Here is a 23,073-nt window from a genome sequence, read left to right as displayed (position 1 = left end):
CAGGTGTTAAACAACACAAACAGGGAAAACGAAGAAGGAAGGGATGGTGCAACGGACGCCGCTGTCTGTTGATCTCTAGTCCCGGAAACTAAAGCGAATCTAGAGCGCTTCAAAGAAAAGAGAAAGTCAAGACAGAGGAGCCGAAGAAGGGAACGCCTCCGTTCCCTCTTGACCTTCTTGGACGTCCGCCGGCCTTTCTCACGTTGCTATGCCGCGCCTTCTAGCGGTGGTCCAGAGTTCTGCTCATTGACTTCTTCTCCGGGACCCGGAGGGAACCACATCCGCAGCGGGCGCACCAGAGGCAGGTTGCGCGAAGCAAGCGCCACGGGAAGGTCGTTCTCTCTTTGACATGGAAAGGAAACTGGCCCGGGAATTCAGGCACAAGGTGAGCGGGAAGCTCTCGGAGCGCCCCGCGCGGCCCACCAAACCATCCCCGCGGACTACGCGGGGTCTTCCGACACGGGTTTTTCCGCGGTTTGGCCTTGCGCGCCGTGGGAGCGGCGGCGGCGGCGGCGGCTGACCGAGCAAAAGGGGAAGAGTCGTTTTGCTGGGACTCTGGACTCTTGGTATCAATTAACTCGGGCTTGGTGGGGCGGGCTGAGGGGGGGAAAAAGGGGGGGGTAGATGTAAACTTTATTTCAGCAGATTTGGGGGGGCTCTCCAAAAATTTGGGGAATTGGGGTTCAGCTGTTTCGACCGAAGGGAGGAGAGAGGAGAAGCCCCTGCTCGTGCCGCGTGTTGCTTTGAGAAGTCCACGCGTGCTGGGGATCCTCTTTGCATAAGACTGTCAAAACAAGGGAACTAATGTAGGCGGTGTAAAGTTGAGCAAATGAGTTTACGGAAGGCTCCTTATTTTAAAAGTGGTGCCTCTTACCCTCACTCAAAGGGAGAATAATTCAAACACTTTTCCTTTCTTGTTTTGCCTTCCCCTTCTCCTTGTGGAACGTCTTTGCCCAACGCGCCAAAGACTCGGAAAGCCTAGTTGCATTACTATTATTTTTTTTAATCTTCCAGAAGAATAAGAAAAGGAACGCCAGTAATGGCAAGTTAATACTAAAAGAAAAATACTCAAGAGCATACAGACGTGTCTAAACATTGTTTGAATACATTTTTTTTTAAAAAGCCCATGTGGGTGAAAGACAAAATTATGTTTATTCGTTGGCCTTTTTTCAAATACAATATGTGATTTCATTAGTGGGAGAATGATGGAGTGCAGAAGGGATGATTAATTGAAATTTCCAGTTTTGTTCACTTCTACTGTATGTTTGCTACTTCTAAGAGGTCTCCCCAAAAGGAACCTTTTCTAGCTTACCCTTTTGATGTGTTGCCCTCCAATTGCCTTCTTTTCCAACAAGTATGTTTCAGATGTAGCTGTCCTTATTTTGCAGCGTACAAATCATGAATATTATTCAAACAACTCCACTGTAAGACTGCTAACTGTACATTTCTTCCTTTTTCTTCTTAAAGAAGATTGTGGCAGTTGAGAATAGGGGTATGGAACTTACATTGGCTGGAGCCAATGCTCCAGCCATATCATGCTCTGTGTGGCATGCTAGGGACCAAACCTTGCTGGCTCAGGAATTCTGGGAGTTGAAGTCCACGAGTCATAAAAGAGCCTAGGCTGCCTACCCCTGGCTTAAAGCAGACCTTTTGTTGGGCCCTCTAAGCCACCAAATGCCACCTGTACAACCGAACTGCTAGATTGGCAGGAGCTGGGGTGAGGATGGCAGCTCACCCTGTCGCATGGCATTTGGGTCTTGAACCTGCATCTTACCTGCTGAGCATCTTAACTCAGGGTCTTAATCGCTGAGGCACTGTGCCACCCGTCCAATACAGTATTACTAGACCAGGGGTAGGCAACTTTGGCTCTTTTATGACTCATGGACTTCAACTCCCAGAATTCCTGAGCCAGCATAGAATTCCTGAGCATAGCTGGCTCAGGAATTCTGGGAATTGAAGTCCACGAGTCATAAAAGAGCCAAGGTTGACTACTGTACTGTATTAAACTACACTATATATTCAGTATAGTATTAGGCCACATTTTAGAGTACCTTGAAGTAGAAAATGTTAAGATGTTTTGTGCAGCTCTTTACCAAAGAAACCAGTTAATTACTATTATGTCTATATCTCAGAGCTATTAACATTTAGTTGTGGAGCAACAGACACATTTAAACCATGTGCATTAAATATATTTATGATCATGTACTTTGTACTTGTGACCTTTTGTGCTGATAATATACATCACTCTGAAATCTAATTTGCTTATTTAAACTTCTTCTATGAACACAGCCCATATCTGTTCAGAATCCTGCTTCATTAGCATTAGCATTCAAATACGTAAAACAATCTCAGCACTAAATAAAATTAATACTTTCAGTAACTGACTCTATAAGGAACCTTTTTTATTTAAAGCAAAGAATTCAATATTATTCAGGCTAAAGATTGTTATTATATGTCATATTGAAATTTAGTTTATTTGAAGTAATTATTTGTAATTATTTTGTGCTACTGTAGTTATAAGGTCGCAGATGGAAAAGGTGGTATGATTCCTTTTTTTAACAAACTTTATTATCTGATATGATTCTAAAGGAGCAACTTTAGATTCCAAGGGTAGAATTCATCATCATTATTTCTGTTCTTATTTTATGTGCTTTGATGTCTTAGAAAGGCATAGTGATGCAATAGAGAATACTACCGTTTCTTGTAAGTTTATGTTGTATTTACTGTTGAATATTCAGAAGACACTGAATATTCTGGTATTAATATATCAGGATGTGTTGCATTCATCATGACAACATTCTGTTCATAATATACTGTATGAAACCCTGACAAGTAATTCTTAATTAGTTTGTTCTTAATTTATTGGCATCCTTTATTTATTGGCATATTAGTAGAGAGTAAGTATGCATTGCAGATTATTTTTCCTTAGATTGACATTTCTTACAATACTTTTGTATACAATTCATTTGCTTTTATAGAGTATTGCTATTGCAAGTACTTATGACTATAACTACATACCTTGGGGTCTTCAGGTGACCTGAACAGGTATGAATATTAATTAAAGTATGTTACACCAAAAACTGTTAGACTGGCCATTCAAGGTATGTTAATTTGGATGTGAAAGTTAGTTTTCACACAGTCTGAAAAATACCATGATAGCCAAAATAAAGGTAATAATAACAAAAGACAGATGGAAACAGCCCAGCTGATTAAAAAGAGGAGTCCTCGACTTATGACCACAATTACACCCAACATTTCCATTGCTAAAAAAGACAATTGTTGAGTGAATTTTGCCCCATTTGACAACCTTTTGGCCATAATTGTTAAGTGAATTACTGTCCTGCCATTCTGTTAGGGAGGAGGGAGGTTGGCATTCTTGGGATGGTTTCGCTTTTGCTGTACGCCTGGGAATTAGAGAGGGGAAATTGTTTTCAGAGACAGGGCAGACTCCCAACCAATTCCAGCTTGGTTCCAAGGCCATCATGCCCGGAGAGTAACCTGTTATCTGCCCAGTACCTTAACATTCTCAAAACATCTTCTCAGCATCACATTGGCTACCGGTGGACTGGTCAGGGAAGTTGGGATTGGGGAAATGAAAGGATGTTGCTTTCCTGAGGGACTAGCTGGGACAGATATTTGCAATTACTGCAGTTGTTAAGTGACTCATGAGGTCATTAAGCAAATCTGGCTTTCCTCATTGACTTTGCTTGTCAGAAGCAGGCTGAGAAGGCTACAAATGGTGATCACATGACCCCAAGGCAGTACAGCTGTCATAAATACATGACAGGTGCCGAGTGCCCAAATATTGATTAGGTGTCCATGAGGATGCTGCAGCAGTCATAAGTGTGAAAAACAGTCATAGTGCCATTGTAAACAGTCATTAAACGAATTATTGTAAGGTTAGGATTGCTGTATTGAAAAATAATTTACCACATTCTGGGACACAAAAAACAATGGAGTGATAATAGCTGTCTCCCATTACTGAGCATGAACCCATCCTGTGATTTAGCATAAACCAGTTTAGTATGTTCTTCTCCTAAGTGGCTTTAAATTATATTATAACCATTTAAGTCTCAGCAAAATGCACAAATAATTTACTTTTACTGTTAATAGAAATGAATAGACTGTGGAAATGCCTGGTTCCGGAGAAGTACCCAGAGAAGCAAGTCATTCTGTCAGGGTTTTTATTTAATTATTTTAGAACAGTTAGTAGAGTGAAAGTCTTGCAACCCGACACGAGGTGAATTGAACCTGCTGTTTCAGAGAGTGAAGAAAGGATAGCTATTTAACAGCAAGCTCAGACACAATATCAAAGCCAGGTGGAATAATTTACTTGATTGCACATCTTCAGGAAGATGGTCGCATTCAGAGAAGCCAGTGAATAGCTGGTTTCAGCCCAGTCCTTCATAGTTGCATTTGCAATGATGGGCTACATTAGTGAATGGCCTAAACGGTTTTTGAAAATATTTATACAGGTATTTAGTCAATATCAGGTAAGGGAATCAGATACTGTAATGGTTTCGGGATTAATGGCAGAGGGAAGATCTTCAGCATTTCCTATTTATGAACAAAATTATAACGAAATTATTCATTTTTCAGGTTGACCTCTTAATCGATAATGAAGCAGAGAAAGATTACCTGTATGATGTGCTGCGGATGTATCACCAGTAAGTCTTTGTGTTATAGTTCCGCTTTTATTTTGGTGATGTCTTTGCACATGGCTGGAGATAAATAGGAATAAATAGGAAAAATCCCTCTATTTTAACTTATAGTAAACTAGTAAAATATTAAAAATATTTAATAGGAACATCAAACACCTCTTGAACAATTGTTTTATTAAATAAAAGGCAAATGGTAATTTGGAAAAAGATAATCAGTTTGTTCATCTATTGTATATAGTTTTCAGTAGATCTAAATGTATTCAATTTATGCATTTACAACAGTCACCAATATATTTCGAAAGGAATTGTGGCTCTGTAAAAACATACAAATGCCTTATAGCATGAGCTTCTGTGCTCAGAGCTAATTTTATTGGATCTATGGAATGGACATGGAAATGTAGCAGTACAAGAAGGGTTTCAAATACTGTGGGCATTGAAATCAAAGGCATTAAATGAAAAATATAAAATGATTATGCTGATGGTTTTTCGATGTATAAACATGCATGCATACACAAACAATAGTTTTATCCTTAAAGTGCCATATAACCTAAATAAATAGTGCTGCAGATCCTCTGCAGCAAGAAAATATCTATTCCATTTTTGCTCTGTTTCCTTGTTTTCTCAACACAAATAAGATACAATTATAGTTTCATTTTCTACTCATTCATAATTGAAATAGGTGTGAGCCGATTTTATTTTGCATAGAATAAGTGGAAATATTTCTCCAGATTTCAAAGGTAAAACAGTTTATGAACATATCTTAATTTGTACCATCTCAGCAGAATGATATTTGGCTGTTTTCTTTGTGATTTTTCTCCAAAGATATAGCTTGGCAAGATCTACTAACTCATTTTCATTTCCCTTGAGAGTGTGTGATTGTTTCTCCATTCATAAAGGCCGGTCTGCAGCTGTTTAGAAAATAAAGAATTCTGATGAGTTAATTATTTAAAATGTGAGTGGCAGGTAACAAACATCTTTACTTTGCCCAATACTTATCTACCCTATGCTGGGAAATGTTATTGATAATTAAATATACTATCACAAAAGCATACATTTTAGAGAATTCACTCTTTCTGCAAGAGGCTGTACTTTGCTCCCTGCAGAGAACCTTAAGTATTTGTAACTCCTTTGACAATATTAATTCCCATTTATTTTTGCTTCTAGCCTTATCCTCTTCTGTTCTTCCCAAAGGACATTTCTTTGCCAAGGCTTTTAAAACTAATACTTTTATTACCTATATCAGTATTGGATCTATATTGGATTCTGTTTTAATTTATCTTTTACATAAGGGATATTTAAAGACATAATATCAAGGCAAATGGAACTTAAATTCCCACCCCATGATAGACTCTAATCCTCACAAATATATGCCACTAGAACTGTATGGCTTTTAAAGTACTCCACTACTTTTTCCTTATTATTGCATCACAAGTGAGCATGGTCTATCACTACAATGCTTATTAAACGGGGAAATATTTTTATTTAAAAATAAATAAATGGCTATTGTCCTTGAGGAAATCGGTGCATACAAAATCCATGCATTTGCTGGTTTTAAAATTTCAGAAAGCTAGTCCTCTCCTAGTCCTCTTTGAGTGTACCATACAATAAATAAATACATTTCTCTTTGAGTAAGCAGTTGTGCAAGGTGCAGAAAAGGAGTAAGAAGTACTAACTACTAAGCAAAAGGCATGAAATATGGAAACAGATATACACAGTAATTAAATTTTACACCAATGTCATTCATAGTACTTCTCTATACTATACTAGTCTTGCAAACTTTCCACAATTTCATTCTGATGATCCAAAAATCAGAAGGCATCTGGCAGCCCTTTTTCCTAGTATCAAATGTTATTAAAAGTAGTAATAACCTGCTTTGACATTTTATCACTTGTTATAAGTCCATAGGGGAGCTCTTTATTACAACAGATTAACACAACTTTCCCAAATTCTGTAGATCGATGAATCTTCCAGTGTTGGTTGGTGATCTAAAGTACGTAATCAATGAACCAAGCCGACTACCATTGTTTGAGGCCATTTGTCCTCTTATCCCATTAAAACACCAAGTGGAATATGATCAGTTGACACCTAAACGAACAAGGTAAGTTTGAACAATATCTTTGTATGTGGGGGAAAAGCTTATGAAAGCTAATTATTATATAAAAACTCAGAGGATGCTGTATATAGTCATTCTGAACAGCGTTCTGTATAACTTCATTCACTATCAAAGCACACTTCAAATAATTAAATAGTTTTTATTTTAGTTATTTAGTTATTTTTATATTAGTTATTTTCAAATAACTAATTATTTTATTTGTTATTTTTATAAATAATTAATTATCTATAAATTATAAAACCACTGAGAGGACCTTTCCTTCTTCTCTTTTCCTGATCATAAAATGCGACAGATCTGGCTTCCTCTTCCCCATGCTAACTACCGTATTTACTTCACAAAAAATTGCAAAACATCATCAGATTAAAATCTACCAACATCCATACTGAGGCTGAAATTCTTATCACTAGGCTCCTATTATGAAAAACACACTAACAACTCAACCAAGGAATTTTCTTCCTTCAAGTCTATTCCCCTTTCCCTTAGAAAATCCAGTTAAATGAAATGTGTTTTGTCTTTAGAGAGCTGGTAAAGAGTAATGACTAGACCTCATTGGGAAATGTGTGCTTTTCACATATGATCCAATAATGAAATCAATGGCCAAAAAGGTTAATGAACATGAAGAAGAAAGTATATTTTGTAATATATGTGTTTGCTAAATAAAAAAAATTTCTCTAGCAGCACAAGAGCTGAAACGGTTGTTGATTACTTTCTGTATCCGTGCCACAAATTAGTCAGATTGGACTAGCATAGAAATTCCCAAAAATAATAAAATAAAATAAATTGAAAGCCTGAGTAATGAAATTTGACTCATATATCCCATACTCTTTGAAAGCATAGAACCTAATTACAAAGGAAAGATAGATGTGATTGATTTATAGGAACTTTTATGTTGCAACTGTAAATTATCTGAGTTGCCAGTTTGTTATTGCAACTTTTACAGGAAACTGAAGGAAGTGAGGTTGGATCGTCTGCATCCTGAAGGCCTTGGAATTAGTGTGCGAGGAGGCGCTGAATTTGCTTGTGGCCTGTTTATTTCACAGTTAATAAAAGGAGGACAAGCAGACAGTGTTGGACTTCAGGTGAGGGGGAAAAATGTATATAGCTAAAAGTCTTGCAAGACTTGCATTTTAGGAAGAAAAATCCTTATCAGAAGAAAAATTTGTAAAGATTGTAATCAAACTGTGCCAGAAAATCTGGAGAATGACACAATGGGCAACAGATTGGAAGAGATCACTCTACATACCAATAAGAAAGAATGGATACTTAAATTGGGTACTATCATACAATATCCTTAATTTCACATGCTAGCAAAATAATATTAATGGTTATCTAACACAGATTAGAGCCCCTAGTAAAGGCGGAGGAACAAGACACAATATTGCCAGTGCTAAATAATCGAGAAAGACAAACAGTAACAAAAAGAAGTCAATAAGTATATCAATGATTATAAAACAGCCTTTGGTTATGTTAATCATTTCAAGCTGGCAGATACTAAAGTTACCATTTATAGTTGCAACTTTATATCTCCTTGAATATCTTCTATATATATGCTGGGAAATAATTTGACTTTCTATTACACAAAGAGGGAGAGAGAAGCACACTCAAATGTTATTTATAACATGAAACCAATGGCTTATAAATGTATGCACATTTATGTTATGATGGTTTAGAAAACCATGAATATTATATATTAACTCATAAGCTAACTCAAGAAAAGACAAAAACACACACACAAAAAGAACAAATCCATGTTTAAATAGAAAGCATGTTAACAAATATTATTTTTTCCTTGTATTATAATAAAAAATTTCTAAAAAGCTGTTAGGAATCTGCAGCAAACGTAGAGGCTGACCTTATACTCTGTTGATATGCAATGTTAAGTATTAACATAAACTGTGTTCGTAATAATCTCTGAGGGACACTCTCTGAAACTTTTTGAAAACAAGTAAATAAGAGAAGTTGACAGGCGGTCCATTGTCCTAAATTGCTGTCTCATGATAATGCCAAATGCTTCTGAAATTTCATCCATCTGCATTATTTCATTAAATCTCCACACATTTTCTAAGCTGGAAAAAATGTGGTCTGAGAAAAGTAATGAGTAGTCAAGATATCAGTTTCTTCTCCTTTTTTCCATATCATTTTGATTCATCTATGAGAAATTAAAAGTTTTCTGTACCGCTAAAACTACCCGCATATGTATCAGTAACTGAGAAACATTTCTAGCTCTGACCTATCTTACTGTGATTTCTTCATTTTTTTTTCCTGAATAGGTAGTGTTTAGCCTTTTCATGCAATTCACCTTTTCAAAAATTCTTCTAGCTATTCTCCCGGATACAAATATCTCTGAGGATTTTGTGGGCTAAAAGGAGCTGGATGTTATTATGGATAATAGAAGTACAGCAAAATGAGAAAATAGAAAATTTGAAACCACCACAGTTCTGCTTCCTATAGTCCAGCTAGTAAAGAGACTGTTTGCAAAAGTGAAAACAAAGCATTTTCTGTTTGATACTTGTCTTTTTAGCTCCATAGTTCTTCAACAAAAACACAAATAGCTTAATACATGCTGCAAATGCAAGACATAAAATATTTCCTAAAAGTATTTCCTTGGACATAGAATTTTGTATATAAAGAAGGCATGTTCTACTTTAATAATTCCCTTCGTTCTAAAACACCTGAGAACTAAGGTTGTTCATTGTTTCTTTCATGGTAATGATAGCAATAGCATTTAGACTTACAGTATATACCAGGTCACAGTGCTTTACAGCCCTCTCTAAGCAATTTCCAGAGTCACCACATTGTCCCCAACAATCTGGGTCCTCATTTCACTGACCTTGGAAGAATGGAAGCCTGATTCAACGGTGAGCCGGTGAGAATTGAACTGCCAAACTTCTGGCAACCGGCAGTCACCAGAATTAGCCTGTAGTATTGCATTCTAACCACTGCTGCACCATGTGCAATGGCATTCTAAAAAATATTAGAATATTTGTGATTAATATTTTACAAACTTAGAAACTCTTGTGGTATGCTGTGGAAGGTATAAAAAGATGAGGACTCCTTCAAGAAAAACTTAACTTTTAATGCCAATATGGACAATGTGGGAAAGTTTGCTGTTTTCTATTTCTGCATATTTGGGATTCTCTAGTGGTTTTCTATCCAAGTACTAATTGTGAAATGCATTAGCTTTTTTTAAGATCAGCCATGGGAAGTCAAATGTTTCTGTGAATATGGGAGTACAGTTAACTAACAACCAAAAATCTATTGATTATTCAAATGATATAAGAAGATTCAGTTTGGATAAATGCTCTATATAGGAATAGGATTAAGACTGACCCAGTTCTGCTGGCAGTTCCCTCATTAATATGGGAAGTACCATCCTATTTCTTTGCTTATGGTAGAAGTGAGAATTCAACAGGAATTCTTGCTATAGTTCAGGGGAATACATTTATGGAATGAAGATTCAAAACTAAAGAAGCTGCAGGTTGAATTTCACTATAGGAATAAGTCTGAGGTCTGAAGAATGGCAAGTTGATTTGTTTATCTTTTAAATTGGAGAGCATTCTGTTTCTTGTGTGCAATTCAAAAATATTTTGTACTTTTACTAATAAATAGAAGCAATACGATATTCTGACTTTTCTTCTCACCAGAAGTATTGTTCAACAGATGACCTATAAAGTTGCTATCACTCAAAAGATACAGGAAGCATTGCATTATATTTTGGAAGTATTTGATAAATTCTAAATAGAAATAAATTATTACTTTCTGGCTAATAGTGACTGACAATTGCAGTTCTCCATGGATAAAGATAGAAAGCTCTACGTACTGTTGCTAACCATTGCTTTAAGGCAGGGGTGTCAAACTGCCGGCCCACCCCATTGCCGACAATGGGGAAAAAGCTCCGATACGTCACGTGATGTCCCATGATGTCACAAGTTTGACATGTCTGCTGGGGAAGCAGAGTGCTTTGAAGGCACATTGGGGGAATGTCAGGAATGGCCAAGGATCTTCAGAGAAGAGCTGTGGTGGCACAGGGGTTACAATGCAGTATTGCAGGCTAATTCTGTCCACAGCCAACAGTTCAATTCTGACTGGCTCAAGGTTGACTCAGCCTTCCATCCTTCCAAGGTCAGTAAAATGAGGACCCAAATTGTTGGGGGCAATATGCTGACTCTGTAAACTGCTTAGAGATGGCTGTAAAGTACTATGAAGCAATATATAAGTCTAAATGTTATTGCTATTGCTAGTACAGTCTTTATTGTGCTCTGCCTTACATAGTTGTCTTATTTATTTATTAATTCAGTAGAAACTGAATTACTTCAAGTGAATTTGGGCAGCTTACAATTCTCTTAAAAACCAATTAATTAATAACAGCATCACATTTCCCTATTAGAGATTTGTGCTTAAAAGAAGAGGGGATGGGGGTAGGGGGAAGAGGCTTATAGCCATGAAAAACAGTTGTTGAAGTGTGGAGTGGGAGCTTATAAGGATTTTGCCCAGTAGATGGAGCAATCATATCATTGTAACGTTTATGGAGCCAATTGTTCATTCTATTATTTCAGCCTGGTCCACAAATAATACTTTGAATCTAAACTAAAATATTCTATGCCCTTCATAGTTGCTACCTAATTCATTCTAGCAGATCCCTTTGGGCTTAAATAACTGTATAACAGGAATAAATAAGTAATCAACAAGGAGATAGGTCTTCCAAATTATCAGTTGCATAACTGTAACAGAGTCATGCCTGAGAGAATATATAGTAAGAGAAGACCTATTATCCAATAGTGCATTTGCCAAGCTATGAAATAAGACTAAATCAAATGTCAAATTTGTAAAACCTATAGGGATTTTCTACCAATGATTTCCTTTTCTATCATTTTCTTTTGCACTTTGTAACCTTCACAAATTTTATTGATGTTTGTACAGTTATGTTTCAGTTTATTTCCAAGCACAAGTGTGTCAGGGTTTTATAAATAAGCAACTCTAAATAATATGTATGCTAATTCTGATGCAAAACTATTGCAATCCTTGTGAGGTAGGTTTCGAGCTTTGAAAATTACCGGTACTGGTTTTCGGACTCATTGGTAGAAAAAAATGGCTATAGTAAGACTAAGGGTGATAAGAAAGTCATATAAGAGGGAAGAGGAACAAATAAATTAAAAGGCACTAATAGTTGTTTCCTCAGATAAAAGTGGGCATGGAGAAATGATATTTGCAGAGGCAGAGGAAATAGTTACATTAGATATATCAGGATAATTTACAAAAATTACTCTGTATAATTCACGTTCCTAAGTCAGCTGCATCACAGCTTTTATGTGAAGTTCCATGTGCTGCCCAAAATACTGAAAAGTTTTTATAGTTGTATTCATTGCCAACAGTGTATCAACATATGGGAGAAGAGATCCCAACTTTTTACTGCATGGAATGCCAAGACAAAAGGTCCACTCTTCAGAAGCTTTTCAACAGCAGCCGGAAATCGCTGGATCATACCTTGCAATCTGTGCCTATTATGTAGTTATTCATTAACATAAAGGGATGGGTTGTGTAGTTGTAGATTGTCTCCATTCAGTAGGGTCCACTTTTCTTGGAAATGCTGTGTTGAGAGGACTGTTTACCATTTTCTAGAGAAAGACAATGTTTTTTTTTCCTAGAAAAATATTACTGTTTCAGAAAAAATGGTTAGGGTTAGGGTTAAATCTATATTATAATTAAATGTATGACCTTGTGGCAGGGTTCTAGAGTTATCCTTCTGCAATAGAAGAACATCTTCCATTTATGGAAGCTATTTGATGCAGTCAGTACATAGAAAAGTGGGGTTGATGATTTTCACTGATTTATACTTACAATCCTTGGTCTACCACCCATGGTATTCTTCTGAATAAATTTGGCCAGTGGTATGGTGGTGGGAGAAAAGGAGCTGGAAGAGATAAGATGGAGTTAGTACCTCCCTATGGAATTGTCCATGAGTAAACTCAGCTCAGTGTGTGTTAGTAAATAAAAGTATTTACCAACTTTATTCATTCAGTCACATTCATTTATGACCTGGTAGATATCATTTCACCAGCAACATCTGTCAGTAACAGCACCTTTTAGATTTTGTAAAATCATAATTGAGTTACCAATAATAGTATCTGATAGTGTTCATTTTTTCCAAGGATTAGGAATTTCTTCCCTTACTGTTGCCTTAATGTTGCCTTCACGTTTTGTATGGTAACAAAAGTAATAAAAAATTAGATAACTTATAAGGCACAAGCACCATGGCAGACATATTGAGAAAAGTAGGCCCTGCTATGACAGCCATTTTATGTTCTGAAAATTCCATTTACATCCAGGATCCAGCCAATGTACTGTAAAGAAATTGAATAAAGGTTAGGCTTGTAGAGTCAGTTATTTATTCCTCAGCAAACATAGTCAGGTACGACATGTTTAAGGAACTTTATGTGGCTTGCCATTTTTTTCTTATGCGTTCTATCCATTTCATAAAGGAAAATGTCTCTCTCTCTCTCTACCAGAAGCAACTTCTTTCCAATGTTGATTTGCAACTGTATATTTCTGCTGAAATATGCTATTGGGTTTTGATTGGTTGATTGCTTTTTATTTAAGGTTGGAGATGAGATTGTTCGAATAAATGGTTACTCCATTTCTTCATGCACTCATGAAGAAGTCATCAATCTTATACGCACAAAGAAAACAGTATCTATAAAAGTGCGACGTAAGTACACCATTGCTTTGAGATCTTTTATTCCACCTTTATTACTTTATAGATAACTGAAAGCACCAACATACCTAATACTCCTTCCTCCTATTTTTCCCCACAACAACCCTGTGAGGTGCATTGGGCTGAGGGAGAGTCAGCTAGCCAGCTTTCATGGCTAACGCAGGACTAGAACTCATAGTCTCCTGGTTTCTAGCCTGGTGCCTTAACCACTTAGATCAAACTGATATGTGAAATACTCACCATAATTTTATGTGAATTAGATAAGATAAATATGAACATTTTGTTAATCACCTTTAAATATGATTTCATTGCAGATGTTGGGATGATACCTGTCAAAAGGTAAAGCTTTTTTCTGATAACATATCTTTTATCAGGGGTGTCAAACTGCTGGCCTGCATGCCGGGTGTGTCATGGCGAAACTGCGCCTACCCCATTGCCGGCAATGGGAAAAAAATTGAGATATGTCACGACACGTCACATGACGTTGCGAGTTTGACACTCCTGGTATAGACTGTACGTTCTGTAGTAATTTTCAATTGTATTTTTCAGTTTGTTAAAAAATGTTTACCTACAAAAAACTAAAAAATGCATAGCTTTATACATGTTGTAGTACAGATATAGGAGATAAGTAGTAAGTTACCTAGTAGGCATTGATTTGATTTTGATACATATCAGTCTCACATCTTGTCCTCTGCATATCTTTTTTTTTTAGTTCCCCGGATGAGCCTCTCAAGTGGCAGTATGTAGATCAGTTTGTATCTGACCCCGGGGTAAGTTGCCTATTCAGCTATCACAAATTAAATCTTGTGGTCTTAAAATTCTTTTTAAAAGATCTGTCCTCATTACAGATGCTCTGCACTTATGTTCCTTGCCCCTGGACTCACTGATTGGGATTGATAAAAGTTGATCTCAAAAGTGCATGCAAACTGCTGGGTTATTTAATGGGATGAGGCAGATATATACCTATATTTTTACTGAGTGACAGCTTACCTTTTTGATGTTACCCTTAACAGGTTCATAAAAATAGATAGTGCCCCATATTGACGTCTACATGGTTAAAATACTAGGAGGGGCAATGAAAATTCTGTAACTATCCCTTTAAAACCATGTGGGTATTAGAAGAATAACTAATTGGGATGAAAGCTGTAAAGATAGCCTGATAAAATGTCTGTTGCTAAATAACTAGTTTGTCGCCTAGTCTGTTGTAGCCATTCAAATCTGGATGCCATCCAAGTATGCGGACTTCAACCTCTATATACACTTAAAGGTCAAATATCTGAAGGGTGCCCAGATTGGAGAACTTGGAACTGGCTGAAGAAAATGCTTGCTAAATAGCCTCCAAAAATTAAATGGTCTTTTGAAAAGCAAATTGGATATAATGGCTAAAAAAGTCTGAATGGGAAGATGTGGCTTTAAAGTAATTTTTGATCAACCAGTCTCTCTCACTGTAATATGTTCTGAGAATAACATGGGCTAAACATTGTATAATAGAGAGGAGAGAAAGGAAGAAACCTCTGCTAAATTCAGCTTTATAAGCTAAATGGCACATTAAAATGAAGATTAGGCAATAGAAACCCTTAACATTCATCCTTCCCACAAACATAACCTGATGAGAACTGAGATTGGGAGTGGGCTTGCAAAGCTGACTATTTCTCAGAGGATTGATAACACAGTTAAAGTGATAGGATGGAACAGAATAAAGTAGTTCAGAGCAGAGGCCCCCAACCTTTTGGGCACCAGGGACTGTTTCTATGGAGAAAGATTTTTCCGTGGACCAGAGGGGGCGTGGTTTTGTGTGCTACCTGCATCCTACGGGGCTTTGCTTGTTTGCGCAGCCCAGTTGCTGGCATGCCATGGCCCAGTGCTGGTCCATGGACTGGGAGTTGGGAACCCCTGGTTTAGAGTATTCAGCTTTCACTTTTACTGCTTATATCAAATAATAATAATATCATTTTTGTGGAAGCAATTATACCTATGACAATATGTATTAACTTGTGTTTTGTTTTTTTGAAGATGGCATTGAATGAGAAACAACCATGCAAGTCTGAGGAGTCTCATATCACATCATATTGTTATTGATGTAATATAGGGGAGCTTCAGCAAATTATGTTCTGTTGAATGGCCTTAATCAGCTTTTCTTTACTCCACATACTCCATTCCAAATTCCATTCATAGTTTTGTTTTTTTTCCTTACCCCCAACCCTATCCCAGGTAGCATTTCATCCTCCCTGAGAGTAGTCTTAGGCCTCCCTAGAGGCTTTTTTTGGGGGGAATAGTTTCCCCCCTATTGTTTTCTGTTTTCAAAAAAAGAGATCCTCCCAAATCTGCTGATTTCTCCATTTTATAAATGCTTAATTCAATTCCATTAAGAGAGGTGCTTTAGGATTTGAATTTATTTAGTATAGGAGATAATGCAAAACAAAAAATATGCTTAGCTTAAGGCATTTTGATGACTGAGGTAAAATAATCTCTCCCCCCCATATCAACTTGGCCGCAGCTGAATCTAGATTCAGGGCAGAAGACGGGACAGAAACTTCCCCTTGTAATACAAAGCAGATTATCTGGAACAGGGGTAGGCAATCTTGGCTCTTTTATGACTCATGGACTTCAACTCTCAGAATTCCTGAGCCAGCCGCTGGCTCAGGAATTCTGGGAGTTGAAGTCCATGAGTCATAAAAGAGCCAAGGTTGCCTACCCGTGATCTGGAACATGTGCGTTATCTGTTCTCCAGGAGAGGTGAATAGATATAGAGTTGTTATTGCTGCCTCTGTGTGCTATCTTCTTAGATAACTGGCCCATTCTCCTGATCTCGGGCCTAATTTTTCCAATATGTGTAAGCAGATCAACTACTAGATATTGTGTTTCATCTTAGACTGCAGACTTAGATTCCATTTGAATTGGGAGAGGAAGGCCATGGGATAACTTCTCTATTTAATTAATAGCAGCCAATACATTGCAGTTTCAGAAAGCCTGTTCTCCTCTTATCCTAGGATGGTCAGAACAGCATTGCAGGTCTTGCATCATCTGGAGGAAAACATCATAAAGAAAAGAAAGTTTTCATTAGCCTAATTGGTACAAAGGGCATGGGTTGCAGGTGAGCTACAACATTTTCTTGTCACTTGTTTCTCCAAGAAAATTTAGTTAGCAGGAATGAGCCTTTAATTTCAATTAATTTCAATTAAACTTGATAGTTGTGCAGAGCTTTGGATTTGATTCCAAAAAGATGCTTTGAAGTGGCTCTGTGAAAAAAAGCAGAGTTACAGAAGGTTTCTGGGTTCATAGTCTAGTACAGGGGTCCCCAACCCCCGCTCCATGGACCGGTACCAGGCCACGGCATACCAACAACAGCACAAACAAACAAAGCCCCATCTGTGGGATGCAGGCAGCACACAAAACCAGGCCCCCTCTGGTCCGTGGAAAAACCTCTCTCCACGAAACCGGTCCCGGATGCCCAAAAGTTTGGGGACCTCTCATGTACTCCGTAGGTGTCAAACTCACCACATCATGTGACATATCGCAACTTTTTTTGCTTGGCTGGAGCTGGGGTTGTCACGGCCTCTGCATGATGCAACTGGCCCACGGGCCAGCAGTTTGACACCCCGGTCTAGTACTTCAAAACATTTTTTTGGATCAGACTATGAAGTGCTACACAGCCCTGTTAAACATTTGCTTTCACATATACTGTAAATCATTAAGTATTAAAAGGATGATTAAGTATTAAGTATGATGTTGGCATTTTTATTGTTCAAAATGCTAGTAAAAATTATTAAGCCCCAGAGCAGAGATAAACTACAAATATCATGTTTGCCTTCTGGATTGGCATCTCAGTTCTTTGGCCTTTGACTCATGTGAATCATTGTGGACGTTTTTATTAATTGCTGATATGTGACTTAAAAAGAGTTAAAAGAGTCACTTGATTGTAAAAGTAGTTTTCTTTTCATCTAGATTAAAACACTTTAACTCTCTTCACTGAATTTATATGTCCTTTTCATAGATCCAAACTATTTGTGTGATATAGTCCTTGTTTAACACACAAATAAGAATAAAAGTTCATTTTATTGTAATAAACCTTGTTTTGCTTTCTTATCCTTGCTCAGAAAAATCCCCAACCTACCAGATTAGATTTGGTATACAGTATATGAAGAATGGGGAGAGGGGGATATGATTAATCTATTCTTGATATAATTTCCATTAATTAGTTATTTTATTTCTTTCGTGTTTTGTTCCAGTATTTCCAGTGGTCCTACACAAAAGCCTGGCATTTTCATAAGCAATGTTAAACCAAATTCTTTGTCTGCTGAAGTGGGGTTGGAGGTAAATATAAATGATACAAAATCTAATTGTGTGGAAATGTTTAATTTGGAAGCATTTCTAATGGTTATTCTCTAATCATAAAAAGTTTGGTTTGTGGAAATTGATTTTTAACCTGCAGGCGAATGTAATATATTTTATATTATTAATGTTGGTCATGTTAAGGGTTATTTGTTAGCATAAATACAGATTATCAATTAATGAAATAAAGAAGGGTAGAGGAGGATTCAGTCATGTGTCCCAGAAAATAAAGTAAAACAATTATTATTATTATTATTATTATTATTATTATTATTATTATTATTATTATTATTATTATTATTTTATTTGTATACCGCCCTTCTCCCAAAGGACTCAGGGCGGTGAACAGGGCAATAAATACTAAAATACAAAAATACAAAAATTAAGAAAAGATTAAACAAAGTGCCCAATAACTTACAACAATAAGTTAAAATACGTTAAAACAATGATAAAACCCAAACCCATCAGGCCATGCTGGCTTGTTCAAACAAGTAGGTCTTTAGATCCCGTCGGAAGGAGCGAAGGTCGGGCGCCATCCGGAGCTCAACCGGTAAACGGTTCCACAAATCCGGCGCACCCACAGAGAAGGACCTCCCCCTGGGGGCCACCAGACGACATTCTCTGAGCAGCTTAAAAAAAAATCTGTTAATTTATACTTCTATCTTGTTGCTCTGAAATGATCTAATCTCATGGCTTAGATCAAGCCTGACCTTCGCTCCTTCCGACGCGATCTGAAGACCTATTTATTTGAACAAGCCGGCCTGGCCTGATGGGGGATGTGTTGGGGTTTTTTATTGTGGTTTTACATTATTATTTATTGTTTTAGCTCGGGCTCTGTATTTAATTCTCTTTTTAATTTTTGTACTTTGTATTTTATATGTGCCCTGTTCACCGCCCTGAGTCCTTCGGGAGAAGGGCGGTATACAAATATAATAAACTTAAACTTAAACTTAAGTAATTCAGTTACCTTTCCTGGAGCTGTATGATTTCAGAACTTTCAAATTTCTAATGCTCTGCAGACACACTGCAAATAACTTTGGAGAAGAAGAGAAAGGAAGAGGAAAAGGTCTCAAATCCCCCCCCCATTCCCCAATGCGAGCAAATGCAGGAAATCACATTTTTCCAAGCTCAAAGGAAGAGATCTGTTTTCTTGTTGTTGTCCAGTCTCTAAGTCTGAACAATATGGACCACAGCATGCCAGGCCACCTGTCTTCCACTATCTTCCGGAATTGGCCCAAATTCATATTCCGTGTGTCACTGACACTAACCACCTCATCCTCTGCTGTCCCCTTGTCCTTTTGCCTTCAATCTTTCAACATCAGGGTCCTTTCCAGTGAATCCTCTGCTCTCATTTGGTGGCCAAAGGATTTGAGCTTCTGCTTCAGTATCTGCCTTTCCAAAGGACAGTCAGGATTGATTAGGAGTGACTGATTCGATCTCTGTGCAGTCCAAGGGACTCTCAAGAGTTTTCTCCAACACCACAGTTCGAAAGCAAGGAGATCCATTATCAGATTTCATTGAACAGAAAATTCTGCTGTGTTCATCTCTTAAATATTGAATTGTGTTACTAAATAAGATAATCAAAGATAAATCATGGGAAGCTGACTGTTCCAATATTAACCTTCCTGCATGAAAACTATGTGGGTATGTGCATCTGCGCATGCACATATTTGTTTTAATGGGAGAAAGGACAGTGAAGAGTACAGCTTTAAGTATCTGTCTTATTTCAAGAGTTTTCCAAAGCAAAGAATGGATCTCCATTTACTCTACTTAGAAGAGTACAAAAAATATTCAGCACTTTTGTTGATTGTTTTTTAGGTTGGTGATCAGATTGTTGAAGTAAATGGTACGGACTTCTCAAATGTGGATCATAAGGAGGTAATTAAAACCCAAGTGACCCTACATGGCATCAGGTTACTTGAGGAACTGTTCTTGTTTCCCATTGTATTTGCCTAACCATTTAAATCTGGCAGCTATCAGGACTCTGTAAGCTCACCTTCTCTGTAGCAGTAGCTGCCTTCTGGGGGCATGAAATTCCCTCAAATTTAAGCAGCTCCCACCCAATAGGATTTCAAAGTGCCTAAAAGACCTTCACTCAGGCCTTTGGAGGTGATGGTTGTTTCTGTTGCCCTTTGACCTTGCTGCCCCTTGATCCTGGGCTATTTTATGTATAGTGGAATGTGCACCTGCAGGAACATTGGGGGAGAGTTTTGGTAATGCGAAGGTTCCCAGAGAGAGGCCCAGATTAAGAGAATGCACAGTCCCAAACTGGAGAAAGAATGGGAAGAGGTTTACAATAGCCATACTTAGAATTTCTTAGATAGATTAATATTTCTAGTAGATTAGAAGGTTATAACTTTAGTTTGGCAAAATTCTGTCCCTTAGCTGCAAGCAAATAAAGGATTGAACTCAGTTGATTTCTCTGTATCATTTCTGAGCCTGATATTTTTATATTGTTCTTTGTTTTTAAAATGTTTTAACCATTGTAAACGGTTCAGGGTAACTGGGAGTCAGGTGGCATATAAATAAATTATTAAATGTTCTTTTGAATAAAATATATGTACAAATCAAGCCCATTGATTGCCACATCACTATAGCTACCATTTAGAATTTTATCTGATAAAAATTAGCCAAAAATTTTGAACTAGGCAAATTGATTTTAATTTATTTTTTTTAAAGACATGTCAGCTTTGTCAAAAGTTCTATACACTTGCAATCCTAACATATTTACTTGGGAATTAGTCCCTTTATATTCTGCACAAAATTGCATAAAACTCGATCCTCATTTCCAAACTGAAAAACCATCTCTAGGTGGTTAAAAATAACAAAATTTTATTTTTTGTTAGAAATTGCTAAAGTAATTGTTTGAAAAATTGTTGCTTGAAAAAAATGTTCAGTTTATGACAAATGACTGGAATTAGAATTAGGTTCTGCTATTTTCTAGAATAATAACTGAAAAAATACTATACTGAGAAGAATAAAAAGCTATTCTAACTGCATTGTTTGTCCTGTAGAAACTATACACTTTTACAATATTTAGATTTTACAGTTTTATTTTTCTGTCATCACCTTCCTTTTCTTTCTTCCCCCCCCCACCCCAGGCTGTGAAAGTGTTGAAAAGCAGTCAAACCCTGACAATCACTGTTGTAACTGGAGCTGTAAGTATTAATATCACAGCAATCAACAAAAGACTTGTGAAAAGTCAAAAGGCTGCTGTCTACAGCAGTAAGAAATGAAATACACAAAACACATATCCTGAGATCCTCCAAAGCAGAAAATGGATGGAAGAGACACCCTATCTTTCAAGTTCATATAGTTAAAATCCAAAATGAATTTACCTTGGTTTAAGTAATTTAGCATTACAAATGTTTATGTATCTACTTAAAAGTAAGTCTTATTAAATGTAAGGGGGCTTATAGGAAAGCTAAATCGATATAGGATTATAGACTGGCTAAGTTATAAACATCATAATATTACCTTCAATCATCTTTGCCAATTCAATATTATTTTCTCTGCTGATTTTATTTTGTTATGAATTTATAGAATTGTTGTTTGGTATGCTTTTATCATTTTGAAACATGATAAATTGTAGCAGAAACTCAGTCTAGGGACAATGCAATACAATGCAAGGAAAACGCTTGGTGTAATTGAACAGCCTCTGCTACAATTTATCATCAATTTCAAAATGATAAAAGCAAAGCAGACAACTGTGTGCCTGTCTTAATTCTAGACATACATTCACATTTGTTTTGGATCATTGCTCAGCCACAAAGACTGCTATGTATAACACCTCTGCTGCCATGTTCACACCCTTCAGTGTAAAAATATACGGTTACAAGAAAATAGAAGTGAGAATATAAGGTAGTCAACCACAGTAAACAGCGCTAAAATGAAAAGGCATACAGATTTAAATTTATGAGATATTCATGTTTCTAAAATAGATTTAAAATGGATTTCAAGGTTACATAGGGTCTAGGCACAAATGGCACACGTTAAAAATAAGAACAGAATTCAGACAACTACAGCCTAACATGCAGTGTTTTCCTTTTTACATTTGTTATAGCTATTTTTTTTAAATTATTTCTGTTCTATCAAAATTCCCAAATTTAAATTTTGTTTGTTTATTCCCAAAATAAACAAACAAGGTAGCATTTAAGTTTTGTAGAGAACATTGGTTCTCCCTGAAGAAAATATTGCAAAATTCAAGTTAATTACTATGATGATTGACTGACTTAAGTTGATTAACTGGAATTTAACATGAATATTTAGGGCAAGGAGCTGTTTATGACTGATGAAGAGAGGCTAAGGGAAGAATATAACCATGAGGTGGAGCGGCAAGAATTAATGCGTCAGAAGTGGCTTGCCCTGGAAACCAACAAAATCCTGAAAGAACAGCAAGAAAAAGAAAAACTGTAAGAGTTTGGGACAGAAGGGGGTCTCATGAATTAATGAATTGCCATAACTGTTGATTCATGTAACCATCAAAATTTAGTTACCGTAATTCGATTTCTTTTCTGAAAGCTTCAGAGCTTTTCAGGGATCATATAGCATGATACTATTTTAACATTACTGTTTCTTAGATATGAAGCCTAATTTTGAATATAAGAACTTTCTTGTCCAAAGGCAATACTATAAATACTAATTAAGAGTGGATGATTATTAATAAAAGAGAATGATGTTATCTGTTTTCTGACTTTCCACACTAGGGATTTATAATATCTTATAGTTACAGCAGCTATTATAAATCTTCTATCTTCTGTACCAATATATAGCCATTATAATAGATGGATGCTGCTGCTAGAGTAATGTGGAATTAACCAGTGAAAGATCAATAAATAAAGTTACATTTCATTATTCAGAATATATTTTATTGATAGCAGAAGTAGAATTCTGATTTAAGAAGATAGGACATTCAAAATGATGCAATAACATGTACTTTCTGTGCCATTAAATTACATGCTTATCCACCTTTAATGAAATGAAATGTTGACCAGTTCAGAAATTTAACTATTTGTCATAATCCAATATATGTCATGGTTGCCTTTTATCAATAAGTACTGTTGAAAAGAAGCATGACAAAACCAGGAAAGCTTTTTTGGAATCTACTACCATATGCATTGCAAAAAAATAAATAAATAAACTGAAATTATGTTTGTAAATAATTCTGTCTTTCCTATTAACCTAACACAAAGAAAAGCACTGAGATCATTACACAGCTAGGAACTAACAAATGGTACACCGCCTCCAGAAGCGGT

At 36.6% G+C, this 23,073-nt stretch overlaps 1 protein-coding gene across 1 annotated transcript in view; it reads left to right on the top strand.

The window, feature by feature from the left end:
- Positions 1-333: 333 nt before the first annotated feature.
- The window catches only part of USH1C (USH1 protein network component harmonin), a 57,537-nt gene continuing 34,797 nt past the window's right edge, over positions 334-23,073 (top strand). Inside the window, exons 1-12 of the mRNA XM_083349687.1 lie at positions 334-385; positions 4,600-4,667; positions 6,616-6,759; positions 7,715-7,853; positions 13,372-13,480; positions 13,801-13,825; positions 14,199-14,256; positions 16,477-16,580; positions 17,716-17,800; positions 19,637-19,696; positions 20,920-20,976; positions 22,088-22,230. Coding sequence (XP_083205813.1) covers positions 350-385; positions 4,600-4,667; positions 6,616-6,759; positions 7,715-7,853; positions 13,372-13,480; positions 13,801-13,825; positions 14,199-14,256; positions 16,477-16,580; positions 17,716-17,800; positions 19,637-19,696; positions 20,920-20,976; positions 22,088-22,230 — 1,028 coding nt within the window. The 5' untranslated portion in view covers positions 334-349. The remainder of the gene's footprint in view (positions 386-4,599; positions 4,668-6,615; positions 6,760-7,714; positions 7,854-13,371; positions 13,481-13,800; positions 13,826-14,198; positions 14,257-16,476; positions 16,581-17,715; positions 17,801-19,636; positions 19,697-20,919; positions 20,977-22,087; positions 22,231-23,073) is intronic.

The sequence above is a fragment of the Vipera ursinii genome (assembly GCF_947247035.1).
Source record: "Vipera ursinii genome assembly, chromosome: 1".
Lineage (NCBI taxonomy): Eukaryota > Metazoa > Chordata > Lepidosauria > Squamata > Viperidae > Vipera > Vipera ursinii.
Note: the sequence above shows the minus strand (reverse complement) of the source record. Positions and strands in the feature narration are given on the sequence as shown.